The sequence below is a fragment of the Lonchura striata genome, chromosome 8 (assembly GCF_050655825.1).
Source record: "Lonchura striata isolate lonStrDom1 chromosome 8, ASM5065582v1, whole genome shotgun sequence".
NCBI classification, from domain to species: domain Eukaryota; kingdom Metazoa; phylum Chordata; class Aves; order Passeriformes; family Estrildidae; genus Lonchura; species Lonchura striata.
Window position 1 is genome coordinate 1,631,090 of NC_140710.1, and position 21,624 is coordinate 1,652,713.

The 21,624-nt window shown below is 54.1% G+C and overlaps 1 protein-coding gene across 2 annotated transcripts in view; it reads right to left on the reverse strand.

The window, feature by feature from the left end:
- The window catches only part of PDE4B (phosphodiesterase 4B), a 140,498-nt gene that overhangs the window by 16,706 nt on the left and 102,168 nt on the right, over window positions 1-21,624 (reverse strand). For both annotated transcript variants that reach the window (XM_021535580.4, XM_021535581.3), the window contains exon 6: window positions 11,740-11,852. In XM_021535580.4, coding sequence (XP_021391255.1) covers window positions 11,740-11,852 — 113 coding nt within the window. The remainder of the gene's footprint in view (window positions 1-11,739; window positions 11,853-21,624) is intronic.

Genomic DNA, 21,624 nt, shown 5'->3' on the forward strand with positions numbered 1-21,624 from the left:
TCAAGCCCAGGTGCCATTTTCCATATCCAAAGGCACAGCTGACATTCCCAGCTGGTCTGGAAGCATCTGGAGCTTTGTGTGAGGAACAGCCCTGGCATGACGTGGAGCTTCCCCGTTTTCCCTGCTCTGAAGCAACCACAGAACTCATCTGCACCAGATGAAGTCTCCCAGAATTGAATCATTCTTGGGTTCCCAGCAGTGACCTTGTTCCGTGCATCCTCTGCTCCATGGAATCCCAGCTCCCTCCCAGCCGTGCGTGTGGGTGGGAATTTCCTTGATTACCAGAGGGAAAGTTCTGTCCCAGCTCTCCTCCTGCTGCCCACACCGAACCCTCGCTGCTCAGGGCTTCTCCCCACCTTTATTCCTCTGCTGAGCTCTGGTTCCAGGCGTGGGAATCCCGGGAGAGGGGTCCTGGCAGGGTGGTGACGTTGGCACCAAGGGCACAGCAGCTCCTGGAGCCGCTTGGCAGCTGCCCTGTCACCCCATCCTAACCAAATGTGCTCCCTTGTTATGCAGAGGAAGAAAATTTGGTCTAATTTATGACCTAATTTGACAGATTTAGGAGCTGGGGGGTCCAGGGTGACCCTACCATGACCTGGCAGGGCCTGGAGGGGCTCCAGGAGAGCTGGAGAGGGGCTGGGGACAAGGCAGGGAGGGACAGGACACAGGGAATGGATCCACTGCCAGAGGGCAGGGATGGATGGGAGATTGGGAACTGGGAATTGTTCCCTGGGATGGAATTCCCAGAGCAGCTGGGGCTGCCCCTGGATCCCTGGCAGTGCCCAGGGCCAGGCTGGGCACTGGGGCTGGAGCTCCTGGCACAGTGGGATGAGATGGGCTTTAAGATCCTTCCAACCCAAACCAGTCTGAGATTCCATGATACGACCCCGATGGGGATGGGAAAAAAAAACCTCCCTGATGATTTAGTGCAGAAATTCCCACTTTTCTGGCTCTTTATGGAAAGAACAACTCTGTTCCTCTCCTGGGGAGGGCCGTGAAGAAGCACCCACAGCCCTTCCCAGAGGGATCCTGCTGTTATTCCTGTTCCCTCTGGAGTCTGGCGAGGTGCTCCCGGCATCTCGGGGAGAAGAACAAAGACAGGAGCAGGGATCTGCCGCATGGAAATCCTTTGAAGTCATGTAGCCCAGCCGGGTTCCCCGAGGCCAGGAGCCCTTGTGCAAAGAGCTGCTGAAGCCCAGGCGAGCCCTCTGCAGAGGCTGAGGGTGATGTGGAGATAGAGGAGCAGCTGGGACGCTGGGGAGGCTCTGTGGAGGGATCCAGGCTTTGATGGGGAACCTCGCTGCAGATCTCCTGCGGTTCCAAACCCCCTTCCACCCTTGTGCCGCAGCGCTCCCAGCCCGGCGCTCCCGGCCGTCCCCAGGACAAAAACCAATTTTGGGCTCAGGGTTACTGTCGCTGAGGCAGGCGGGCTGAATCCTCCTGGCTTAATTACCCGGGTAATTAGTGCAGGTGCCGAGGCGCAATTGTGGGACTGCTGGAGTGTCACCCTGATTCTTAAGAATTCCTAAAGCCTTCTGAGTTGACATTCTGTTGGAGACCTTTCCCACACAATTTCTGCAAACAACATATTGTTTTGCTTTCCTTTATGGGGGTGGAGGAAGTTGATGTACTGGTGGTTTGTCCAATGTCTTTGGACAGGTGGCACCTTCACTCTCCAATCCAATGTCACCTTTGGGAAAGTATAAAAGGTGGGGTTGGAGAATAAATTTTCTTCTTTACCTTGCAAATAGCAGGTGGCTCGTGTCGTGCTTTCACGTGTCCTACAGCCACACTGGAGCAGATCTTTTCCTGGGATTTGTGGGACCAGAGCCACCCCTCACCTGCCCCAGCCCCGTCGGAAATGATTTACACACAGGAGGGAAATTACTCATCCGAGCAAGGCTCAGACAGGGAGTGTGGAACGCCTTTGTCTGGGATGGGGATGGACGCGGGGCTCCGCTCCGGGTTCCAAAAAACGGGATTAACGCCACCCCACTGGAGGAATGTTTGTAATTAGCCCAACCCTCTCTTTCCTGCCATCTCATTCCTGCGCTGCACCGAGCCAAACTCCCGGATCTTGGAATTGTGGAGCATTCCTTGGAAAGTGTGGAAGTGGAGAGTTAAAATTCCTGCCTTTGGAGCGGCAGTAACCCCGTTTATCCGTGTTTTCCTGCTGTTACGTCACTTACAGAAAGGACCGTGGCAAACAGATTTGCAGCTGTCCTTGTTACTTCATAATTCCCATCGATTTTCCTTCCTAGGTACTCCATGGAGAATGATGGGAAGTACATTTAATGCTTAAACAAGGAAAAAAAAAAACAAAACCAAAAAATACGAGCCTGTTTCACACAGCACTAAAGGAGAAAGTTTTCAGCCATATTTCAGTGCCTGGAGAAAAGTGGAATGGTTGCAGTCAACTATCAGTCATTAAAAAAAATCAAATTTCTTTTGCAGCTCTTTCTAGTTCTTATTTCCTAAAACAATATCGCGTTTAATGCGCTAGAAACTCTTTTTAATGAGATACAAAGTACTGTTTGTTTTTTGGTTGTTTTTTTTTTTTTTTTGTTTTGTTTTCCCTTCAGCTGATTTTGGAAACCCAAAAGTAAACGCAGGCTTATGAAATCTCCAATTTCACATCAAAGCAGCCTTGATTTATAGAGACGTTCAAAGGAAGACTTTAAAGGAGCAGCATCATGACCAACTTGTTGGCCTGATGTTATTAGAATAATTTAGAAATCCACAATGTAAATGTTGATAAATAAATAGCAGGTTGCCATAAATCAGCATGTGGCTGCTCATGAAAGCGAGAACATCTATCTGATGTAGACAGAACAATATTCAGATTTTCCCCCCGTGAAGTTTAGCATTTCTGAGAGCAGCAGAACCTCCCTTGGGTGGGACGGGATTTACGCAACACGGGGCTTTAAAAAAGTGATGAACTGGGAGCTGGAGCGCTCGCAGCACTGGGGCATTTCCAGCTCGTTTGCAGCCAAATGAGACTCGAAATATGTAAATTGTTCCGAATGCCGGAAAGGAAAAAGTCCCTGCAGGATCCTGCCCGGGGAGAGCGCCGGGGTTTGCTCCCAGCGAGCCCGGATTGCTCATTCCCGAGAATTCCGGGAGTTACTCAGGGAGGAAATCCCCCTCGGCACCGGGAAGGGCTCAGGTCATGGGGAAAGCAGCGCTGTGCCTCCCTGAAAACCCGTGTGTCATGCGTGGGCAAGGCGTGCGATGGGGCTGGCACCTGGAGAAATCCCCGAGCGCCCGGCGGCGCCGGATCTGCTCCTGCCTGCCCCGGAGCCCCTGGATCCCAGTCCTGGAATATCCAACAGCACTGCCCTGGGTCCCAGTCCTGGAGAGTCCAACAGCACTGCCCTGGGTCCCAATCCATGGATCCCAGACCTGGAATATCCAACAGCACTGACCCGGATCCCAGTCCATGGATCCCAGTCCTGGAATATCCAACAGCACTGCCCTGGGTCCCAATCCATGGATCCCAGTCCTGGAATATCCAACAGCACTGCCCTGGATCCCAGTCCTGGAATATCCAACAGCACTGCCCTGGGTCCCAATCCATGGATCCCAGTCCTGGAATATCCAACAGCACTGCCCTGGGTCCCAATCCATGGATCCCAGTCCTGGAATATCCAACAGCACTGCCTGGGTCCCAGTCCATGGATCCCAGTCCTGGAATATCCAACAGCACTGACCCAGATCCCAGTCCTGGAATATCCAACAGCACTGCCCTGGGTCCCAATCCATGGATCCCAGACCTGGAATATCCAACGCCACTGCCTGGGTCCCAGTCCATGGATCCCAGTCCTGGAGAGTCCAACAGCACTGCCCTGGATCCCAATCCTGGAATGTCCAACACCACTGCCTGGATCCCAGTCCCAGAGTCCAACACCACTGGCCATGGTTCCTAATCCACAGATCCCAATCCTGGAATATCCAACACCACTGCCTGTGGATCCCAGTCTCCAACACCACTGCCTGTGGATCCCAGTCTCCAACACCACTGCCCAAATCCTTGGGCTGGGTTTCCCTTGGTCTGGATCGATGTGGAATAGCAGAACTGGCAGAGTTTAACATTTCAGAGGAGCCCACACTGGTTTGGGTTGGAAGGGACCTTGAAAACCATCTCATTCACTGAATATATTCACTGAAAGAATAATAAAATAGTGGAATTGTCTTCCTAGGGAGGAGGTGGAATCACCATCTCTGGATGTGTTTAAAAAAAGACTGGACTTGGCACTTGGTGCTATGGTCTGGTTGTGGTGTCAGGGCATGGGTGGGATTTGATGATCTCAGAGGTCTCTTCCAACCTCGTGATTCTGGGATTCCACCCCTTCAACCCTTCCACCATCCCAGGCTGCTCCGAGCCCTGTCCAGCCTGGCCTTGCACAGTTATTTCTCACTGTGTGATGAGACAAAAACCAGATTGTTGCTCTCCTTGGGTGGAAAAACCCCAGCAGGGAGGTTTGGCCTGGTCTGAAGCTCTGGGATCCTTTGGGAGAAGTTCATGTTGGTTTCTGCTCCATGCAAAATGCTTTCCCAATATCCAGGGCAGATCTCTCCTACCCAATTCTTTTGGCAGCTACACCTGGAGTGTACAGCTCACCTGGTTGGGTTTTGTATGGATTTCCTCTCTCTCCCCCACTGAAAGGTGCATTTTGTAACACAAATGGCTCTGCTGGGAGGAAGAAGCACACAAAAACCACATCCCAGGCCAGGGATGACTCCCCAGATCTGTCCCACCTTTCCCAGAGCTGCGTGCTCAATGCCCACACCAATTCCCCACCCAGCACTGCTTCCATTCTTCCCTCTAGGGAAAGGTGAGTAAACAAACAGAACCAGGCCAAAACACTCCCTCTGCAATGACATTTTTAGACTTTTAGCAGCTGGAAGAACGTTGGATGTGTTGAGAGCAGAAGGAGGCCAGGGAGGAAGGGGAGCTGCTGAGAACCAGCAGCACAAAACTCAAACCTCCAGCAGCTCCTCTGCTGAGTGAAGACAGCCCTGACAAATCCGTGGCCCCGAGAGCACAGAGTGCTGCAGGAGCTGCACATCCCAGCCCCAAATCTTGTGTCAGTCGATGCTGGGAATTTGGGGTGGAATAACCTGGATCGGATCCTCAACCGGAGAAAACAGCCCCAAAGTAACAACTAAGAGAGAGTTTATCATTGAACAAGAGAGCGGTGCAATTAAAGCTGGGGTTTTGCTAATTGTATGAAGCAGCAATTTAAATTTAATTTAAATCTGAATCAAGCTCTGCAGTCATCATTTAGGCAAATCCAGCTGGGGTTTTACCTGAGTAGGAGAACAGGCTTTGGAAAATTCAAATAACTTTGTGCCCTGAGAAGACTTTTCCAAGATGCCTGTGTTGAAAAAAAAAAAAAAAAAAAAAAATTCTGGCAACTTTGGATCAACATAAGTTTGTTTTCTTCAGAAAACACGGGATAAAGAGCGAGTCCTGGGAAGAGGGCACTGAAAATCCAGGGAAGAGGCTGGTGTAGCTCAGCATTCCCCCAAAACTGTGGCAGCAGGTCCTGCCAAAATGAAAATGAGCCTAATTCAAGCATCAAACCCATACAGAAAGCACTAATTAATGGAGATAAAATAAATGAAAACTCCTTCTCACACAGAGATAGGCAAATGCTCCTCAGAATCCTTTTGCTGCCCCAGCTGTGCTAAAGCTGCAGCAAGGTGAGGCACTTCTGGTTTGTTTGCTTTAAGCCAGGCTTTAATCAGGGGAATCTCAGAGCTCTGAGGGTGAATCTCCATCCCAAACCATCTCCACAGCTTGTCCTGCCTTTGATAACTCAACATCTTTCAGTTCATTTCATGCAAATATTTGGATCAGCCCTGTGGAACACAGCTGGGGGAAAATGAGGAGTTTGGATCAGTCCACAAAACCACTGGAAAGCAGGGTGAGGATTAGGATCACCCTGAAATCCTTCTCAGTCCTGCATCCCGAGTGATGCTGCCCCTCTGGGACGTCAGCAGCATCCTTCACTCCAGAGAGGAGCCTGCTCCTGCATTTAGTCACTCTCCGGGCTGCCCTCAGCTCGTGATTCATTTTGAACCTGCCTTTGAGCTATTATTTATTTAAGCCCCACCCTGACGTGTTATAACGTAAAAGTCTGAGAATGCTGAACTTATAAAACCCCCTCACGTCCCAGGAAAAGCAGATTTGGGTAAAGGACACGCCAGCAGGTCCTGGGCACCCTTGTGGCTCGGAGGATGGGTGACAGCTCCCCAAAACGCTCCCGGGGAGAAGGATTTGAACCTCAATTCCACTGCCAAAGCCTTGATCTGCAGTGGCCAAGGGATCCCCCTTGGATGGGCTTTTCCCAAACATTTTCCACAACATCCCAGCAGATGGGAAAGCATCCAGCACTGAAAATCCCTTTGCTTCAGGAGGGCATCCCAGATGGTGACACTGTCTCCTCATCCTGTCCCCACACATCCCACAGCCAATGCTGCAGCTTTCCAACATTTCAATTTTTTAAAAATACCTGAAGCAGTTTAACCAAGATACCTGGACAGACAGCCCAGGGGGCTCACAAGGACGAAATGTCACATTATTAATTATGTATGGCCCCAATATTCCACCCTGCTTTTAGGGCATATTCGACACCTCCAGAACGATTTCCTTTAGAGGGCAATAAGCACGGGAGGAGGACACACAGCCAGCCACCCTAAAGTCGAATTGTGATGGTGATGAGCCTCACACACAGGAGCCGACTGGCACCGAGCTCCCCAAATCCCGAGGGGATTCCAGAGCTGTTCCCTCCTGACCCAGCAGCTCCTGCTCGCCCGTGCTGCGGACCCGGCCGGAGGAGCAGGAACGCGCCGTCCTCCGGCGCAGGGACATCCCCAAAGGCGCCGGGCAGCGCCGGGGCTGCGGGGACCAGCCGGGAACGGCTCCGGCCTCCCGGGGCGCTGCGGGGCAGCACGGCCGGGGAAGGGTTAAAGAGACGCGTGCAAGTGCGGGGAGCGCGGGGCGCTGCGGGAGCGGCCCCGCCAGCACCGGGAGCACCGGGAGCACCGGGAGCATCACCGGGAGCAACACCGGGAACACCGGGAGCACCGGGAGCACCGGGAACAACACCGGGAACACCGGGAGCACCTGGAGCATCACCGGGAGCACCGGGAGCATCACCGGGAGCAACACCGGGAGCACCGGGAGCACCTGGAGCATCACCGGGAGCACCGGGAGCATCACCGGGAACAACACCGGGAACACCGGGAGCACCTGGAGCATCACCGGGAGCACCGGGAGCATCACCGGGAGCAACACCGGGAGCACCGGGAGCACCGGGAGCATCACCGGGAGCACCGGGAGCATCACCGGGAACAACACCGGGAGCACCGGGAGCAACACCGGGAGCAACACCGGAAACACCGGGAGCACCGGGAGCAACACCGGGAGCACCGGAAGCAACACCGGGAGCACAGAGAGCACCGGGAGCACCGGGAGCCCCAGGAGCATCACCGGGAGCACCGGGAGCACTGGGAGCATCACCGGGAGCAACACCGGGAACACCGGGAGCAACACCGGGAACACCGGGAGCAACACCAGTAGCAACACCGGGAACACCGGGAGCAACACCGGGAGCAACACCGGGAGCAACACCGGGAGCAACACCGGGAGCAACACCGGGAACACCGGGAGAGTACCGGGAGCACCGGGAACACCCGGAGCAACACCGGGAACACCGGGAGCACCGGGAACACCCGGAGCAACACCGGGAGCACAGAGAGCACCGGGAGCCCCGGGAGCCCCGGGAACACCGGGAGCCCCGGGAGCCCCGGGAGCACCGGGAGCCCCGGGAGCACCGGGAACCCCGGGAGCCCCGGGAGCACCGGGAACCCCGGGAGCCCCGGGAGCCCCGGGAGCCCCGGGAGCACCGGGAGCCCCGGGAGCCCCGGGAGCACCGCGCGGGGCTCAGCGATTCATCCCGCCTTGGAAAAGCAGCAGGCGGGACGTGCCTGTGTCCCGCCGGCCGCCGCAGCAGACAAAGCTCTCCGTGCGGCGATCCAGCAAAGAAGCCCCGGCGCAGAACCGGGGGGACCCGAGGGGACATCCCGGAGGAGGAAGGGACACGGCTGGCCACATCCAGCGCTGCCACTTGGCCAGATGTTGATTGAGCCAGCCTCTCCCGAAAGCGAGGTGCGGCCTCGCTGCGCTTTTCTGACCGAAACGCCCTTCGAAATCCCGGCAAAAACGAGCTCGGCTGTGTCGATCTCGCGGCTCACAAGCGGGAGAGGAGCACGCAGCTGCTGCGCCGCTGTCCCGGCCGCTAGCTGGACAAGGCTTGAGTTATCCAGCGCTTGGGAACAGCAGAAACATCTTGAAGAGTTGCAGTAAGAGACATTTAAGCATCTGCAAGGGAGACTCCGAGTAACAGTTTGGGTAGAGGCAAGGGAGTTTGCAAAGTCATGAGAGGACACCACTCACACTCTGTCTGTTTAAACTTCGAATATCCCCAGAGAGCAGAAACTCTGTTCTCGGGACTCGATGGGCTGCAGAAAGCTCGGAACAAGGTCTAATTTAAGGAGAGCAGAGGTGCAGCTCAGGTATCTCCGTTTGGGCTGCATCCCGCACGGACAGGCGGCTCTGCAGGAACAATCCATCCCTCCACTTCATGGTGATGGCCCCGTAAAAACCCGGAGCTGGCAAGGCCAGCATTTCAGCTGGGAAAAAGACCTGCTCCTTCTGATGATCCAGGGGATGCGCTGAGCACGTCCTGTCCCAGATCCCAAATTAGGGACTAGAGCAGCTCCCATCTGCAGCAAAGTGAGGCTAAGGACAGCTGCCTGATGCCAGAACAGAAAACAGCCCCTTTTTTGTCATCACTGACTCACAAACCCTTCTGACACAGCAGCTGCCTGAGCTGGAAGCTGGACATGGTGATAAACGCAGGAGAAAATTAGTATACATGTAGGAATAATGTCAATAAGGGCGGCTGGGTTTCTCGAGCAGCACAAAACCCCTTCCAGGTTATTTTGTTTCAGCGCAAAGCTGCAGGGCCCTATCAACTCCCACCGAAAGAAGTTAGGAAGTTCAGCGTCAGGAAAATAAACTCCCTTCATGGCAGCTGCAAACAGGTATTTTTGCAAACCATTTTTATCCCCGCTAAGTTAGAAAGGTAAGAGCGCTGTGCAGGGTTAGTTCTGCAGAGAGCCCGGGCTGCTGGAAACGCATGAGGACTGGGTGCCAGCGCCAGAGGGAGCAGAGCAAAAGCTGTGTGCCGGCTTTCCGCGGGTCCCTGCGGGTGGCACCGCGGGCTCGCCGCGCTCCGGCGCCGGCGCAGCCCCGCGCCCGAGCCGCTCGTCCATCCCGCGCTCCTCCTGGCGTTACCTCCCTCCTTCGCGAGGAATACGCACATGTTTGGAGCGCTGCCTTCCGAACCCCATCAGCTCAAAGCTCGGCTCCGTCCCGCATGGCTCTTCCCCTCCTTTTTTGGTTTTTTGTCTTTTTTTTTTTTGCCGCAGCGCGCACGGATGCCGAGAGCCTCCCTCCCTGCCTCTCTCGGCGCTGTTGTTGCAACTCTGGGTTTTCTAAACTACGTCTGTCAGGAAGGAGACAGGAAATTCGAGTCACACTTGCAACAGCTGTGCCATGCCTACTATCGGGCTCAAATGACGTAGTTTGGCTGGGGTGGCGCGGGGCCAGGAACCGGCGAGAGCGGAGGTCAGGAAGATAGGTCAGTGTTTATTCTGCTGCTGCGCTTGGGAGCATGCCGAGCCGATTTGCTTTCTTCCTATCTAGACTGTTTCTCTTTCCGTTTTTGGTTTTTTTTTTTTCTTTAATAACGCGCAGCCCAAGCATCCTGTTTTCAAAACATCTGCCGGCTCTGCTGTTCAGCGGTGACAAATGGAGATGCCCCGGAGCGGGGCGGCCGCAGCTCCTCCCGAAGATGTGGGAGCGACCCAGCACTGCCGGACTCCTCACGCTGTCTGCCACCAAAGCCCCAAAAAGCCACGAATCCCCCAAATCATCAAGCATTGAAAGCAAACTTTCCAACGCGAACCGTGATTTGTGACAATATTTACGGCTCCACAGCAAAGGCGAGCGAGGTGTGAGGCCATTTTATGCTTCTTTTTCACAGCTGAAAAGTGTGAAACTGGAAGTTGACCAAAAAAGCGCAGACATTTCAGAAACGGGTTATGAAAGAACAAAGTTTCAGGAAGTCTTTCTCGAGCCAGCTGCAAGCCATCTGCACCCGAGTAATCGCAACTTTAAAGTGCTACAAAAGCAATTTAGTTTCACCTTCACGAGGCCAGATTTGTCACTCAGGAAAAAAAAAAAAAAAAAAGTAACCTCAAATTGAAGGGCGCCGTGTTCACACTGGAGGTGCAGCCTGAACCCTCCTCAACTTTCATCCAGGGTTCCCTCAACACAAACTCAAACGAATAAAATAATATTTCTTTCTTAAAAGCTCGGTCTATAAAACTTTTACTGCTTCCTTTGCCCCTGCACATCGTGGTGATCACTAGCAGAAGAGGAAGCTGAAAACAACACGAGATTTCTTTGCTCAACTTTTTCCCATAAATTCAGTTTCTGATTCAGCATTTCTGACTGCAGTCATTTCCAATCAGGAAAAAAACCCAAACCCAAACAACATCGGGGTGGTGCAGAGCTGGGTTTCAAACCATCACAACTGGGCAAGGGCGTGGATGCGACGGGCACTGGGTTGGCAATTTGTGACTGTGACATCTCCAGTGGGCACGGCGGGGCTGGAAGGGGCAGGAGCGGGCTGGGAGCTGCCAGGCTGGCCCGGGGCTGTGCCCGGGGCTGTGCCCGGCTCCGTGCCCGGCTCCGTGCCCGGCTCCGTGCCCGGCTCCCTGCAGCCGCAGGGCCGGGGGGAGATGCTGGAGCCGAGCTGGGCTCAGGCGGGCTGGAGCAGCAGCTCCCAAAAGTTGCTCAGAACTCGCGTTTCTCTCTCTGCTGCCTGTCAGGATACTCCAGGCACTCTGCTCTCCCCCTGCTTCCCTGACTTTAAACAGCACGGGCTTTTCTTGCTTTACTTCAGCACTTTATTCTGTGCGGAGAAACTCCCAAGTTCCCTTTTGGCTCCCAGGGAAGCTCCGCAGAGCAGCAGCCCCCGGAGCTGATTCCCCGTCCCCATCCCTGCCTGCCCACCCTCACCATGTGCCGCCAAGCAGCGCCAGCCCAACGCATTAAAAATCAGATTAAAACGTCACCGAAAGCCAAAACAGCCGTAAAATACCGGCCCCACAATGTTTACAGTTCGCCGTTATTATTATTAAGCAATGAAGTTAATTGACTTCTGGCGTGGTGATTTGCTAAATGCGGGCGTTTGCAGAGCGCTCCCGCTCATATCGGCTCCAAGGGACCGGCGCTAATTGAAACCTCTTTACTTTTCGGGAATGAGCCCGCGGCAGCGATGGGGCTCTCCGCGATATCCCGGATCTCTCTCCACGATCCATCCCGCGTCGCTCCCCGGCTCCATCCCGGATCGCTCCCCACGCCACCCGCCGCGAGTTCTCCCCGGACGCGTCTCGGCGGGGAAAGGCGCAGCCCCGTCCCCGCACCGAGCTCGGAGCTGCTGTCCCGGACAGACGTGAGGACGGGCCGGGACCGGGCTCAGCGTCCCGCGCCTCTCCGCATCCCCGTCCCGCATCCCGTCCCGCATCCCCGTCCCGCATCCCCGTCCCGCATCCCCGCTCCGCATCCCGTCCCGCATCCCGGCGCCGCACGTGGCTCACCTTGTTGGATGCCATCTCGCTGACGGAGCGGTAGGTTTGGATGGTCTCCAGCTGATCCAGGCACCAGTCGAGCTCCTCCAGCGTCTCCATGGCCAGCTTCTGGTAGGGCTCCTCTGCGAAGAGGCACACGGACACGTAGTCGGGCTGGCGCTGCGGCCGCCGGTCCATGGCGGGGCCGCCGGAGGAGCCGCTCCGCTCCCTCATCACGCGGCCGCCGCTGCGCTGCCCCGGCCGCCGCCGCCGAGTCCCCGCCCGCCCCGGCCCGCCCCGGCCCGCCCCGGCCCGGCCCGGCCCGGCCCCGCCGCTCGGGGAACCGAGCGCCCCCCGGGCGGGGCAGGACCGCGGCTCGGGGAGCGTCATCGCGGCCCCCGCCCCGCCTGTGCGGGCATCGGGCTCCGCCGCCGCTCGCGGGATGCTGCTCCTGCTCCCCGAGAGCCCTGAGCCCTGACAGCCCTGAACAATAACAGCCCTGAACAATGACAGCCCTGAACAATGACAGCCCTGAGCCCCGACAGCCCTGAACAATGACAGCCCTGAGCCCCGACAGCCCTGAACAATGACAGCCCTGAACCCCGACAGCCCTGAACAATGACAGCCCTGAGCCCCGGCAGCCCTGAGCCCTGACAGTCCTGAACCCCGACAGCCCTGAACAATGACAGCCCTGAGCCCCGGCAGCCCTGAGCCCTGACAGTCCTGAACCCCGACAGCCCTGAACCCCATCAGCCCTGAACCCCGACAGCCCTGAACCCCATCAGCCCTGAACCCCGGCAGTCCTGAGCCCTGACAGCCCTGAACCCCGACAGTCCTGAACCCCGACAGCTCTGAACCCCATCAGCCCTGAACCCCATCAGCCCTGAACCCCGACAGTCCTGAACCCCAATGGCCCTAAACCCCATCAGCCCTGAACCCCATCAGTCCTGTTCTCCAAGAGTTCATTCCCGCTCCCCAGCAGTTCTGCTCCCCACATCCACCAGCTCTGCTGCCCAACCCCTCCAGCCCTGCTCCTTAACCCCACCAAGGCCCAGTCCCCCCAGCTCGGCTCCCCAGCCCTGCCTGTTCCTATTCCCACTCCTGCTCCCATTCCCACTCCTGTTCCCACTCCTACTCCTGCTCCCACTCCCACTCCTGCTCCCATTCCCACTCCTGCTCCCATTCCCACTCCTGCTCCCACTCCTACTCCTGCTCCCATTCCCACTCATGATCCCATTCCCACTCATGATCCCATTCCCACTCCTGCTCCCATTCTCACTCCTGGTCCTACTCCCACTCCTGTTCCCACTCCCACTCCTGCTCCCATTCCCACTCCTGTTCCCATCCCCACTCATGATCCCATTCCCACTCATGATCCCATCCCCACTCCTGCTCCCATTCCCACTCCTGCTCCCATTCCCACTCCTGCTCCCATTCCCACTCCTGTTCCCATTCCCACTCCTGCTCCCATTCCCACTCATGATCCCATTCCCACTCCTGCTCGCATCCCCACTCCCGTTCCCATTCCCCACTCCTGCTCCCATTCCCACTCCTGTTCCCACTCCCACTCCTGTTCCCATTCCCACTCCTGCTCCCACTCCCACTCCCGTTCCCATTCCCACTCCCGTTCCCATTCCCACTCCCGTTCCCATTCCCACTCCTGCTCCCCAGCTTTGCTGGCTTTGTCCCCAGCAGCCCCACTGCTCCCCAGCAGGCTGTGCCCCCCAAACCCGCTGCCCCTGCTCCCACCGAGCTCTCCTGCCCCTCTCCTGCCAGCAGGACACTCCCGGGCAGCTCCGGTGTCAAAGTTCAGGATTCCACGAGTGGAATCCTAAAATCTCCCTGTGAATGTAACCTCTCCTCACAACCCCGTGTGCTCACCCCACAAATCTGTCAGAGCTCATGGATTCAGCGTTTCCACCGGGTCCCAGTGACATCACAGGGCAGGATTGCTCAGGCACCCTCAGGAGCTGAGCTGGAGCTCCAGCTGTGTCCCCGTGTCCCTCGTGTCCCTGTGTCCCTCGTGTCCCCGTGTCCCCGTGTCCCTGTGTCCCCGTGTCCCCAGGGAAAGGAGCTGCACCCCGTGCTGGTGTCTCTCCCCAAGGACAAATCCTCTCTGTCATCCACCCCATCAATAAAGCAGCACTGGAGAGCGACCTTCCATTAAATAATTGAGAATAAACAGAAAATAAACCCTGCCAAAGGTAATTCAGTATTAAACCTGGCACTGACACGTTTTGAAAGGTTTAGTGAATCTAAATCTTTGTGGTGTTGGAAGTTAATGGGTTTTTTTCTCTGCTCACAGAGCTCCAAACATTGAAGTTCTCTCATTCCTGCATAATCACAAAAGCAGGTGAAAACAGCCAAAATCACACAAAGCTCAGTGTATTTTCCTTTCTCCCATGAGAAATTCCCACTCACACGGAGGGAATTTCTCCCATTCCCTCTCAGCTATTTTTTCCTGTAAATCAGCTGACCCAGAAGGGCTCAAACCACTTGTTGCATAAGGTGCTGGGATTGACAAAACCAGCACAGGTAAAATAAGTTTAGGACTAGGTAAAACCCCGTCTCAGCCTAACTAAACCGCACATGTTTAAATCAAATCCCGCTCTTGCCCTGCGCTCTCCTGCCCAGGAAGCACAGCCACGGCATGTGTGCATTCCTGGAGGAGGAGAAGGAACAGGTTCACGGGGACTCTGACACCAGACCCTAATTTTAGCCTTTTGGGGGATTTCCAGCCTTGGCCAGGTCTGCAGAACCCGCTGCCACTGTCACTTCACTTCCAATCTTCCACCAGGGAATGCAGGACACAGAACAGAAATCTGCTCTTGATAATGAAGGACTCACATTCCCCAGAGATGATGTTCAGGATATTCCTTCACTCTGTAATCTGAGTTTTATGTAATAAAAGGGGGGGAAAAATCCCGAAGCAAGCAAAGCTATTACATATTAGGGATATCGAGGCAAATTAGGAAACTTGAGGGCTTAGAGGGTTTGGCTGTAAGTATTTATATTTATTTCTGGGTTTCAGAAGATGAGCTAAATAAAGAGCGACTATTTTACACATTCGTGATGTTCTCTGGAATTTTTAGCAGGGCGCATCAGGACCCTCCTTCCCTCAGTTTCTGCCCCCTGCTTCACTGGGGAGGTTTTCCGAAGGAATCCTGGGAGCAGCAGGGATCCCTCCATGGTTTACTCGTGTGAAACACCAGCACTGTCACTTGCCTAAGCCTTTGCACCGAAACCATTGAGGGGATTCACGATTTAAACTCGATAATCGGAAAATGGCCACTAAAGACACCTCCAGTCATTTCAATGACAAAGACACAATGAAGTGAGAGCAAAGAGCTCTTGCTAAGGGTCATTTTAAGGGGAAAACTCGGAGTTCTGCTGCTGTTCCGGGGCAGAAGAGGATTCTAAAGAGCATCACTCACATTTTCTTTCAGAATTTGCATTTTTCCTGACTCTGGCCAGCCTGCCCACAGCTCCCTCTCGCCTTAGCTCTCAGCGAGATGTCACACCTGCATCCCTACGCAGATCTCGGTGGTTTTGCCTTTTGACTCATCCCAATCTTTTATTTTTCACTCGTTTTCTCAAGCAAGCAGCCTGGTGAAAGGATGCCTGCTGGGTGCGTGCCCTGCAGCTCCTCCGTGGTCAGCGGGCAGTCATTTCTGAAGCTGCTGCTGAGCTGGGCTGCCTTTGCCGGGGCAGGAGGGACGTCACAGACACCACGGTCCCATCATTTCCCATCCCAGCATTTCCCATCCCGTCACTTCACGGAATCACACGGGCCGGGCAAGAAGAGTCACTGTCCTGGCCCACAGCAGGAAGAGAGCCTGGTCCAACCAACCCTTCTTAGAAACTCAGGAGTGTCCCCAAAGGCACCGAGTGACGCAGTGTGAGCCCTTCACCCCGGAAACCCCAGCTCTTATCAAACCAGCCCTCCCTGGCCCTGTGCACCAACTCCCTCTGATGAACCTGGGGGTATTCACAAATAAATTGTGAAAGCAGAGGCTACGGTCCCACTCCTAAGGCTAAATCTGCTTTTAAAACCAGCATGTGAAATTAAAATATACCCTCCAAGTCCCCCGTGAAATATTTTAAGATCCACAGCTACCCCAGAATAACAGCCAGATATAGAATCCATTAGGAGTTGCTCTTCTACCAATCTAAAAACTTTGTGTGGGAATGATCTTAAAATAACAAATATTTTCTGGCTTTCTTCATATTTAATCTTCATGGATACCAGAGAATGGTTTGGGCTAGGAGGGACCTTAAAGCCCATCCAGTTCCACCCAAGGGCAGGGACACCTTCCACTGTCCCAGGCTGCTCCAGCCTGGCCTTGGGCACTGCCAGGGATCCAGGAGCAGCCACAGCTTCTGTGGGAAATCCATTGCAGGGCCTGCCCACCCTCCCAGGGAACAATTCCTCATTCCCAATATCCCACCTAGCTGCATTCCCTGGCAGTGGGAGCCGTTCCCTGTGTCCTGTCCCTCTCCAGCTCTCTCAGAGCCACTCGAGGCCCTGCCAGGGGCTCTCAAGAGCCTCCTGTTGTCCAGGCTGGCCACCCCCAGCTCTCCCAGCGTGGCTCCAGAGCAGAGGCCAGGGCTGCAGTGCCCTGGGATCCTCTCCCTGAGCTCTATCTGCCGTTGCTACAGCGACTCCCACAAACAGTAAACACAAGTTTAGATGCTCCATGAGTTGTTGGTTCCCCGAACCCAACGTGAGCGTCCCACTGACATCAGCAGAGCAACTCCCCCTGCCAGGAACCCTCGGTGGCTGACTTCCATCACCTTGCTGGTACAGCCGAGGCACATGGGCACTGCTGGAAGCACTCCTGCCATTTCGGGATCTGGGCTCCTGGAACACTTCAGGACGCATCTTCAACCGTCTCACATTTCAGTTTATATTTGGGGGTTGCATAAGCCAAACCCGTAAATTGCAGTGATGCTTCGGTCATGTTTGCTCGGGTGAAATCATTGCTGACACAGAATAGGGAAGTGAGGAACAACAGGAGTTTCAGTTTTTGAATCCTACCCAGTGTTTGCGCAGCAGGGCTGGGGCTGGTGGCACTCCAGCAGGAACTGAGGTGACATTTCCTCCCAAGAGCTGCTGCCAGTCCCTCCGAGGACAGAGGCAGCCCTCGCCTCCCGTTTCTCTGCTGGCACTCGAAATGCTCCAATGTCCTGAAATGCAGCACCTTGCCAGTGCCAGGATTCTGCAAAAACTGCATTTTTGGTAGCTTTTGCCATCTGTTCCTTTGCCAGCTCTGCAAGGTGATGGAACACACAGAATCTCTCACTGCAGAGGTGACTTAGCAGCCCTTTTTTAGAGGCTTTTTCCCACTTGCTGACATTTCTGTGCTCTCTTTTTCTCACACAATTGTTTAGGTTGAAAAATCCCTCTCAGACCATCCAGTCAAATGATTCCCAACACTGCCATGACCACCACTGCCCCATGTCCCCCGCTGCCACATCCACATGGATTTTAAATCCCTTCCAGGGATGGGGACTCCTGGGCAGCTCTGCCAGGGCTGGAGAACCTTTCCAGGAAGGAATTTTGCCAAAATCCACCCTGAGCTGTCCTGGCCCAGCCCGGGGCCGTTCCCTCTCCTCCTGTCCCTGTTCCTGGAGCAGAGCCCGACCCCCCGGCTGTCCCCTCCTGCCAGGAGCTGTGAGAGCCACAAGGGCCCTGAGCCTCCTTTGCTCCAGGCTGAGCCCCCTCAGCTCCTCAGGGATTCTCCAGCCCCTTCCCAGCTCCCTCAGGGATTCTCCAGCCCCTTCCCAGCTCCTCAGGGATTCTCCAGCCCCCTCAGCTCCTCAGGGATTCTCCAGCCCCCTCAGCTCCTCAGGGATTCTCCAGCCCCCTCAGCTCCCTCAGGGATTCTCCAGCCCCTTTCCCAGCTCCCTCAGCCTCTCCTGGGGCTCCAGATCCTTTCCCAGCTCCATTCCCTGCCCTGGACATGCTCCAGCCCTTAAAAGTCCTTTATGTCATGAGGGGCCCAAAAGTGACCCCAGGATTTGAGGTGTGGCCTCACCAGGGCTGGGTACAGAGGGAAAAGTGAGAGCTGCTCATCAAGGTGGACTTGAGGCCTTTTTTCACTCTTGAAAACTCGGAAAGTGAAAGGTTTTGGGGAACATCCTCTTCTCTGGGAGTAGTTCAGTGGAAGGACAAGCACACACCTCACCAGGGTCACAGATGGGAAGGGGGTTAATGGGACAAACTCTCACCCTTGGCTCCCCCAAACCCCATCTGTGCCACCCTTCTCCCAGCAGAGCTCCGGCCCCTGGGGCCTGCAGGGATCCGAGCACGAGGCCAACGTTATCTGCAGCTGCAGAGTTCCTCTCCTCACCCACAAACTGTCCCCATCGTGTCCCCAAGTGCCACAGCAAGGCAGGAGGGTGGGCAGAGCCCCCAGCCTGCAGGAGGGAGCGGTGGCTTTGCCCTCCACGGACACAGGAGATGAACCGAGTCAGGAAACGTTTTGAAAAGAGATCCAAAGGCCAAAATTTCAAGTGGGGTTTATTTTCTCTCTCCTGAGTCCCTCATGATTCTCCCTCATCACCCCAGGCCTGATAAATAAAAGGATTAGGACTTCTTCTGCAGGGAAGTGCAAAGGCCATAAAGCCACAAGAGTTTTAAGGCTAAAACACCACATCCCAACCAGGTGAATTAAAACTTGGGGAGCAGTTGCTGTTCCCTGTCCAGCTGCCAAAAAACTCAGCTTTCCAGAATTCGGGAGGAATATTCCCAGTGGGACTGAGTTGTGAACAGATTGTCCAATCTGGTGGACAAGAAATGTTAAGACAAATATTTGCCAATATCCTTTTAAACTCAGCTCTTCTTAACTGTTAAAGATCAAATTGTGGGCTCACTGAACTGGTAAAAATCTCCATTTCTACTTCTGCAAGGAAAAAGAAGAATTCCTTCTATTGGATCACAACTTTCTTTGTAAATCTTGGGAATGTGGAGCTTAAGACTTTAAAAAAAAAAACCAAAAAACTCTGAAAGACTCTGCCAAAAATTCCAAGAGGAACTTTCACATGGAAGGTTAAAAGCAGCTTCCAGCAGTTTTCCCGACTTTACTCAGTCAATCCATCCTGTTCCACATGTTTACAGTGCCATAAGACATCTCCTGAGTTATTTACTCTTCATTTCATCCTGGCTGCAATAAATTGGGACTATTTATAAAGTTCTTCAGTGTTTGGGGCCATCCTTCCCAGACCAAGCTCCAGCTGCCTTTGAAGCAACAGCAGCTGAGACTCGAGGTCACCACATTCATTTTCCAGCGATTCCAACTGATTTAATAAAATGTTATCATACTATCTAAACCTCACCTCAACAATTTAGACTCAGGATAAAAATCTGTTCCTCTAAAAGGAAAATAAATAAGAGCAGTTGCTCCCTATTGCCTTGGAAAAGTTTTGATGTTGGATTTATTCCCAAATCCAGCGTGTACAACGTGGCACTGAAATGTTCCCCCAACATTGGACAAGCTGATAAAATTCCACAAAACCTAGAGCAGACAAGCACTCATAAACCCCCAAAGATTAAAATCCAAGTGTTAACAGGGGAGAATGGTTACTTCCCTCCAGGAGTGACAGGGAACTGGGTGAAGAGGGAGCAGATTTGGGAACCTGAGCTCCTCCTCCTTGGCACTTGGGTGAGATGAGGATTTTGGAGTCCTCGTGGATGTGCACGGCCAGGTGGAAATGTTTATCCTGGTGCATGAACACTCTGCTTTAGGAAAAGTCTGACAGCACAGTCCCAGATTCCCAGCTGGAAAACACATTAGGGATAGAATTTTAAAATGTCCCTAATTCCCAGGTGAAGCCATAGGACACAAGCCCAGAGTTTGCATTCATCAGAGCACCCTAAACCAGCTGACTGTTAATTATTCTCTATTTATTAATCCCAATTGTCGTCATTATTGCAGATGACACAGAAGACTGGGGCGAGCAGGCAGATGCTGGAGTAGATCCCATGGGTGGCAGAAGATTATTTGGGAGCTGATAGATCTCATGAATGTCACCGAGGGCCTCGTTTGCATTCCTCACTCCTTGGCTGCTCACGAATAAAAGCTCATGTGGGGGGAAGGTGGGAGAGGGCCCCTCTGGGGGAGAGTCCATCCACTGATCCAGCAGCTGATCCCACCCAGGCTCAGCTGGGAACTGTGGGATCTTAACTCCTGGGGCAGGGGACAGGGCAGGGAAAGGGGGAGAGAGAAGAGGGAGAGGAGAAAAGGAAGGAAAAGGAAATGGAAAAGAGATGGGGAGAGGAAGGAGAAAGAGCAGAAGGAGAAAAATGAGAAAATGAGAAAATGAGAAGAAGGAGGAGGAGAAGGAGAAGGAGAAGGAGGAGGAGAAGGAGAAGGAGAAGGAGAAGGAGAAGGAGAAGGAGAAGGAGAAGGAGAAGGAGAAGGAGAAGGAGAAGGAGAAGGAGAAGGAGAAGGAGAAGGAGAAGGAGAAGGAGAAGGAGAAGGAGAAGGAGAAGGAGAAGGAGAAGGAGGAGAAGAAGGAGGAGGAGGAGGAGGAGGAGGAGGAGGAAAACAAGAATGAGAACAAGAACGAGAAGGACGAGAAGGATTTACCAAGGCCCCCACATGACCATGGCTCAGACAAAAGTCCCACAGATCCAGCTGACCAAAGACCCTCCAATTCCCCAAAAAGAAAATGGCTCTTTTACCTCCCCAACACAAGGTTCATTAGCAGGAATATTGCCCCACGTTAATTACTCCCAGTGCCTAGCATCACTCTAAAACCCCAGAGCACGTTGAGTAAAACAGGTTTATCAACAAAAGACATGCCAGAACTTGATGGAAAAGGGCCCTGTGCAGGCTGGGAGCCGTTCACCCTTTGCCTTCCCTAATGGAGCTGTGGTTGCTCACGGATCGTGTGGACATGTTTACATATTTATCCCTCACAATGCTGAGGGAATAACTGACACCGGGTGATTTATTTGTTTAATGTATCCTGTTAGTGATTCTGAGAGCTATTTCCTTGAATTAAAGCATTGTTCTACCAGATCCAGAAAATATTCCTGTGGAAATCCTTCTGTTGGACGGATTTGGAAATTCACATGGAAAACAATCAAAGCACAGAGCACAACCCCCAGGATTCACTTTAAATCTGCAATGAAATGTCCGAATCTTACAGCACCACCTCCCAAACTACAAGCACTGAAAAGATCCTGTAATTACAAGGTTTTTTTATAGATCTGATGCCTTGTGCAGGCTGTCCTAGAGCAGAGGCTGGGCAGAGTCCCAGAATAAAGCAGGGATTTCTCCAAAGCATCTCCTCCATGGATCCACCTTGGGCAGCACCAGAGCCCAGCCAGGGCTGCACCCAAATGACCCAAAATGGTCCCAAAATGCACGAGCGCTCCCGGGGCTCTCCCTGGGATCAGTTCTGCTCCATTGGCACCTTGGAGTTCATTGTCCCATTCCAGCTCCAGCCCATCAGTCCCACCCTGCTTGTTTTTCTCTCTCCAGCCCACGCTGTTTGTGCTCCTGGGCTGAGGTTTGGATCATTTGTCCTTGGTGCCCAGCTGGAGCAGGAATTGTTTTGTCTCCCTGCTCTGTGCACAGAGCTCAGCATCCCCTGAGGTGAAGCCCAGACCCACACACTAAAGCAGCTCAGAATGTGAAAATATAAAAGCCAAAACCTGAGGCATCAGATCCCCCATGCACCTTCCAAAATCCAGCCAATCTACGGAACAGCTTTTTCTCCCGAGCACAGGAGCCACAGGAGCCCTCAGGAAGGTGTCACTGGCAAGCAGGTGTGATGGATTGGGAAGGTGTGACTGGAAATCAAGCTGCATCCAGCAGCACCACCCAGCCCCACATCCCAAGGCTCTCCCTCCCTCAGCTCCCACGGCCGCTCGCATCCCGACCCTCCGGAGTGCGGGGCTGGAAT